Here is a 7,205-nt window from a genome sequence, read left to right on the forward strand (position 1 = left end):
AATCGACTAAATCAACATTGAGCAATCATTCTAGACATGCGGGAGCATGTTAATCCTAGTTACAGGGAGGGGACTGCACTGTGCGTATATTTAGACGAACCACTTTGAGCCACTATTGACTCCTCATCACTCAAAAACTACTGTGCATTAACACTTCAAATTTGGCTCATGTGTTGAGACTTGCAAGATATACATCAGCTTCAAATTTCATGAATATGCCTCAAACGGTTCTTTAGGTATTGACGTCCAAAAATCTACATGTCTGACCTATATACCAAATTCTAACCACTTCCAGATGACCTCGAAGGTTCAAATTTGGCATCCAGAAAGGTAGTTATGCAAATACAAAGGAACAAATAAAAAACCAGTAAATTTTAACATTTCACAGGTGATAGATAGATTTTAGTGTTCTAAATGTCGATTTTTGAACGTCAATACCTAAATAACCGTTTGAGGTATATTTATGAAATTTAAAGCTGATGTATATCTTGCAAGTCTCAATACATGAGCCAAATTTGAAGAGTTAATGCACAGTAGTTTTGGAATGATGAGGAGTCAAAAGTGGCTCCAATTGGTTCGTATAAATATACGCACGGTGCAGTCCCCTCCGTGGAACTAGGCTTAACATGCTCCCGCATGTCTATAGTGTTTGCTCAATGTTGATTTAGTCGATTTTCTCCTGATAGGAACATGTAAGACAAAAATTAAATTTCCAATTTTAGAGACCTTCTAGAGCAGATGCCGCAAAAACTATACAAGATATAGAAAAATTTGACGGTCTCGCCTGTAGCAAATTGAATAAGCTTTTTTTGGTTCATAGTAGTCATGTTACTAGGACGCATAGTTTCCGAGGATTAAGCGAAAAACCGAAAAGTGGTACCTTTAAACCCCCCTCTCCCTGCCGGCTCAAGGGCTAAGGGCGGGGACTTTTGCTATGTTCACCACCTAACTAGGCTAAATAAAGTCCCGAGGTCAGAAATTGTGTTCCACGGATTTCTCTCTACGCCGTCGTTAAGGCATTCATTGACTGGACTAAGTCGGCATCATAACAATCGAACATGATTTTTGAATCACTATGAATGATGTTTGAAATATTTTGTTACAACATGTAATAAACGTTTATGCGAGTACCGCTGATAAAACATACGTAAGAATTTGTATTTTCACATAACACGAGCACTCTCTGTTTATTGCCAAATATTACCCAAAATATGTTACATGGCCATATAATTTATAAAAAAATCTATATTTGATAAGGAATAAACAAATATATTTTATGTGAAAATTGTTTATGTATTATTTATACCTGATTGAAAACGAATTATTACTTTTAACCAACACTTTATTAGACATAGCACCTAGAAATTTGTCTTCCGAGATCCGTTTACAAAATTCAGTTATGAATCATAACTTATGATACATACATAAGATCAGGAACTTGTGCTCAAGTTTATAGCTGAGTACGGGACACTGCTTGAGCTATGCTCTGCCAAGACGCATTATACAAATAGTACCATTTCCTAGTACCCATAGTGCAAGCTTTGCTTAGTTTGGGGCTAGAGGCGCGCGCAGTGCAAATTGTCCACGGATATTTATTTAGTATTATTATTTAAGTACTCAGCCATAAACATGGAATAACTCCATTCAAAGACATGTATGTCGTGTAATTTAAAACTTACATAGTTCAAATACATATATCAATGTCAAGATATGCAATGATATTCCAACTTTAGTGGAAACAAATCTTTGAATGGACTTTCTAAGAAGAGAAAAGCTCGCACATAGCCACGATAAAGCAATTCCAATACATGTATGCATACACTTACTATAACACATACAACTGACACATTCACATTTGCAATTCCTTCAAGTCTCAATTTGGTAAGCATATAATTACATATAAAATTAATTGCTATTGTTTATCTTGGATTAAATGATCAGAAAACAATAGATGGAATAGAAAAATTGCAAAATACTATTCAAGTAGTGATTACAAATTACCTAGGTATCTTGTATACATTCAGCATTTAAAAAGACCATTATCAAAATGGAGACTTGAATCTACACACAATACTACATTATCAGTACATTTTCTAGCATCTATGGAAGTTGATAAATGGTGTACGACTATACATTCATAATAATACACAAACTTGCAAAATTACTGGAACACAATGAATACTTAAGAGTAAGAGGTGTAATGCACTATTTCTATCACTTATAATGAACATTGAATTTTTAATGAATTTGCAATAATTTCACTATTTTCCTTTTTCAATTAGTGCTATTATTGTCTATGCAATACTTGTTTAGTGATATTGCAAGTAAGTATATGTCAATGAGCATTATCAAAATGTAAATGTATAGAAAACATTAATTGACACCTACTTTACATGTTACAGTTATTATTAAGCTACATACACCAAATCCAGAAAATTTAGTAGGGAATCTAAGAGATAAATAAATATGACAACACAATGGATATGTGGTTATTGTTTTGCTGTGCGCAAATTTCTTCTAGGATCAATATCAATAAGTCCACTAAGATGGCAACATTGGCAAGACAAGGTCAGGCAAGTAATAGGGAAACTATATTTCCCAAATGCTCCTGTGAGTCACTTTTTGTTGCATTGGTCTGGTAAAGTGACTAATTCACTTTTACTTCCTTATTTAGGCAGTATTCATTAACACATAAGTTACATATTATAATGACACATTTTTACCACTAAATACAATATAAGAATAAATAAAAGCACCACCCTGATAAAATAATTATTAACTATTAAGACAGAGTATAACCTAAATAGTAAATATGTTTTAAAGCAATTTCAACATTGAAACTAAATTATCATTGGTCTAAATTAAATGCACTTGAATTTAAGAGTCTTACATCTAAATAATAAACATCACAGTTAATACTGAATAAGTGATAAATAAATACATATAATGAGTAGTGTAAAGCTATCATTGGTTCTGAATGAAGTAGCTCTGGCGTTTGAGCTGTCTGTAGAGTGAAATGTATTTCCCAGCCGCCGAGGTTCTTGGAACCACATACTGTTTGCAGAACAGCTTGGGGTCTTGAGCCTTCACAGACAGTTCACCGCAGTCTAATGCTCGTAAGAAAGCTAACACAAAAGTGAAACAGTTGTGCCTCTCTTCGTTGTATCTTTCAGCCTCCCATAGTGGACTTAGGGACACCTGGAATAAAGAAAGGTAATTACCTTTCTTAATAAATTTATTAGCAGATATTGCCATAAGAAAATTTAACACATTTTCCAATAAGAACAAAGTAACAGCGAATATACATAAAACATTAACTTTCCATTTATGAAATGGTAAAAGTGAAAAATATGGATGTTTAAATACAACCAATTGGAAAATATTATACCTTCAGTAAAACACTGTCCCAAATCTCGTTCCAAAGCTCATCAAACTGCTCCAAAAGCAGGCACTGGTCCCATTCCGAGCTGGAGTCAAAAGTACTCCATTTCTTGGTGGCAGCATCCACCCCACGGATTCCTTCTTCACTGAACTCCACAACACAACCATGCGAATTCGTCACCCCTATATGTAAGTCTTTGGAATTGTAGTAATCACTGAAAGGAAATTACTCACGTAAGCAAAAATCGCGGTAGGAAATTAGTCACTTTCAATAGAGTAATTATTTTAAAAACCAATAAAACTTAACTTACTTCAGGAAGTCTCCATGAGTAGGCTTCATAACTATAGCCCTCGGGTGCTGAGACGCTTTCACGAAAGGATACGGCACCCTGTAAGCGAAATTAGGACACTTAGCGAAAACTTATTAGAATAACCAATAGAAAGAACCATTATGAAATATAATAATAAATACCTGAATGGCAGTAGATTGTAATCATATCTATCAAGTGTTTGCTGACACACTGGGCACTTCTCTGGAATAATTGTGCAAAATACTTTGTGCTCACAATGGTGGAAACAAAGGATTCCCGGATCCATTTTTGCAAAGTTTTTTGCACTGTATTAATCAATTGAGCACTGTTCGTTTATAACGTAATTTTGGTCACGAATATTTGGACAAGCTTCACGCAAAATATTGTTTGAATCTCTAAGCGAATAATGATCAAGCAAAAGCGTAATTGGAAAACTATTGTTCCAGTTCCACCTTTCACATCTTGAAAAAAATCTCGTCGTCGATTGACTTTGACATGTAGATGACATAAATGACATTCATACTTTTTTTAAAACGTTCAAAACCTAATAGGTAAAATGCTATAGCAAAATCAATTACCGTGCTTTATAAACAGTAAACATTTACAAAAAAATATCATAGGTTACTGAATTATTTAATTTATGTGATTTTAGTAAAAATAATTAAAATTATAGATTATTTTAGAAAGTTTACTTATCACAAAACATTTTTCAACGCCTGTGGCATTAAGGTATTTGAACGCCTGCCCGAGCCTTCTTCTGATTGGACGATGTAAACAGATGACTGATCAGCACAGTATTCTCATTGGTTGGCTGAAATAATTCCAAATGGCGGGAAATTTAGTAAAAATCAAAAAAGTTTAAGCTAAAGGTTTCCAAATTACTTGGAATTTATTTTGGAATTGTTGGAATGGCCACTTTGCCATAATGAATGAGTAGGTGTAATAGGAAATAATTTAGATAGTCCACAAATTATTCAGTTTATCCTAACTAGTTCTGCGACAAATTCACGCCAATCCCCAATTCAACTTATTGGAATAATAAATTGTAAACAATGTCCCGTGATTTAACGCAGTTAAGTAGATACCAGTAGCTATCATATTTTATGCATGCCTATAGTTATATAGCCCTACGCAGTTTGTTGTTGGAGTTACGGAATGCTGTCGGAATTTTGTCAATAATTCAACGAGCATGATGGAAGGGCAGCATTGTGTGTTGACCGGTGCTATGGTAACCGTGACAGTAAACCACACCTTGCTCACAAAACCCAGTTTCACTGTGCCGTACTCGGCTACACGGCTTTATCAGGACATTTTTTTTAAGTTTAGTATAAATGGTTGATGATTGTGTTTAACTCAGAGTATTCGTGTGTTATGCGTTCATAAATGGTAAGCCTAATAATAAACTTGTAAATATTTTTTAATAATCATCGGTTTTGTAAAAAAAAATTGTGCATCGTTTACATACCTAGCCTAGCACTATTTGAGCGTCATCTAATATGTGCGTGTGTTTAATGAAAAAAAAATAGGGCAACCCTATTTTTAAAAGATATGCATTACATGCGTATGTTTTGTTTATAATGTAGTCTTAAAAAGGAGCCTCATACCGTGCTTATACTTATTTGTATGAGACATTAATACCATAATTAATGAGGATCAGTACTGTTGTAGAAAATGCAATAAAACTAGTATCTACGTTAATCTTTAAGACATAAGAAAGATATATCTTTTTGAATTATCCAAATCGGACCATTACTTACGAAGATATTAAGTAATAAACATAGGCCGTTTTTGCCGCTAAAAGTCAACGTACGCAGGGCCGCGTGACGTCACTATATCCGAATCGAGCGCAGCCGGCGTACTATTGGGATGGAAAATATTTTTTTCCAGCTAAACTATCAGTTTTAGAAAAAAACTTTTAATAACATTTATTCATCAAAATAAAGTAACCCATCGACCAGTAATTTTTAAAAGTAAAAATTTTGAAAAATAAGTATCGCTATGTCCAAAGACCACATTTTCATAGGATTCGATGGAATGCGGAGACGCGGTTGGGGTGAGTGTAACTTTATGATTGTTTGTATTGAACATAATAATACATAATATGAGTGCTAATAACGAGTTTCTGGCCTACTAGGGGGGGGCTAGGGGGGGGATAAGTAATACCCAGCTTTTAGCCTGAGGGAGGGGCAAGCCTTACCCAGCTTCTGGCCTTGGTGGGAGGGGGGAGAGGCAAGTCATACCCAGTTTCTGGCCTGGGGGGGGGGGGGGGGGGGTTTAAGTCATACCCAGCTTCTGGCCGAGGGGGAGCCATACCTAGCTTATGCTTATGGACTGGGGGGAGGGGCTAGCCTTACCCAGCTTTTGGCCTGAGGGGAGGGGGGGGATCAAGTCATAACCAGTTTCTGGTTGTGGCCTAGGGGGGGGGGGAGGGGGGTAAGTCATACCCAGCTTATGCTTATGGGCTGGGGGGAGGGGCTAGCCTTACCCAGCTTCTGGCTTGGGGGAGGGGGGGGGGGTCAAGTCATACCCAGTTTCTGGCCTGGGAGGGGGGGTAAATCATACCCAACTTCTGGCCGAGGGGAAAGTCATGCCCAGTTTATGACCTGGGGAGAGGAGGGAGGCGGGGGAGTCATAGATAGGTAGGTACGTAGGTTAAACTCAGAAAAACTAAATAACAGGTAGGTATTGCGTGTACATAGAAATGATCTTCATAGCAATGTCTTGCTTGTAGCCTAGGCAGTGTATCTGCCTCAGCTATACCTTATTGTTAGAAGTAAATAAATTAATACTTATACATTTTTATATTTTACTTGGAAAAAGATATGACTAACAACACTTATGAACACTTTATTTGAATAAATCGCCAAATATACCACCGCGGAGACCCCAATCGCGTCTCCGCGTTCCATTAAATCGTATGAGCGTATGGATTTTTTGCGATATTTTTCACAATTTCTATTTTTAAAAATTACCTATCGATAGCTTACTTTATTCTGATGAATAAATGTCATTACAAGTTTTTCTCTAAAACTGATAGTTTGGCTAGAAAAAAATATTTTCTATCCACGCAGTACGCCGGCAGCGTTCGGATCGGATATAGTGACGTCATCGTCCCCGCGCCGGGCGGTCAGTGAACTTTTTTAGTAATTTGGCCATAACTTCGTCAATTTTTGTCGTAGAACAAAAATTTTTGGACTGTATATTAAGGATTTCTTAGACCTATAAATCTGCATTCACAGCTAAAAATCGAAATGATCCTCATTGTGTGTTATACAAACAAACATGATCAAACATCGCGTCGCACACGCACCATCGACATTGTCGACACGGAGTAATATGTCACTACGCAAGTTTCCATTTTGAACCCCCTTAAAGTAATAGAGAAGGCGATGTTCAGCGTTAGTCTGCACACACTTTACATTATTTTAATACTTGTATGATGACGTCGGTACGATGAATAATGTGAGATAATGTAATAATGATTTATTATTTCTTGTCAAGATTAATTGTTAA

At 36.1% G+C, this 7,205-nt stretch overlaps 1 protein-coding gene across 1 annotated transcript; it reads right to left on the bottom strand.

The window, feature by feature from the left end:
• Positions 1–1,321: 1,321 nt before the first annotated feature.
• On the bottom strand, positions 1,322–4,177 carry LOC135087973 (MKRN2 opposite strand protein). Its single transcript, XM_063982843.1, has 4 exons — positions 3,854–4,177; positions 3,693–3,770; positions 3,389–3,596; positions 1,322–3,198 (listed from the first exon to the last, which is right to left on the bottom strand). Exons 1-4 carry the CDS (start codon positions 3,976–3,978, stop codon positions 2,965–2,967), a joined length of 645 nt encoding a protein of 214 aa, XP_063838913.1. The 5' UTR covers positions 3,979–4,177; the 3' UTR covers positions 1,322–2,964.
• Positions 4,178–7,205: the final 3,028 nt, after the last annotated feature.

Source organism: Ostrinia nubilalis, chromosome 3 (genome assembly GCF_963855985.1).
Source record: "Ostrinia nubilalis chromosome 3, ilOstNubi1.1, whole genome shotgun sequence".
NCBI lineage: Eukaryota > Metazoa > Arthropoda > Insecta > Lepidoptera > Crambidae > Ostrinia > Ostrinia nubilalis.

What these genes read in the sequence shown, in the direction of transcription:
- LOC135087973 (XM_063982843.1), bottom strand. Translation starts at nt 3,978, where the DNA reads ATGGATCCGGGAATCCTTTGTTTCCACCATTGTGAGCACAAAGTATTT. An exon ending in TACAATCTACTGCCATTCAG is followed by an intron (nt 3,771 to 3,853) that starts GTATTTATTATT and finishes TTTCGCTTACAG; the next exon opens with GGTGCCGTATCCTTTCGTGA. An exon ending in GGGACAGTGTTTTACTGAAG is followed by an intron (nt 3,199 to 3,388) that starts GTATAATATTTT and finishes TCTTTATTCCAG; the next exon opens with GTGTCCCTAAGTCCACTATG.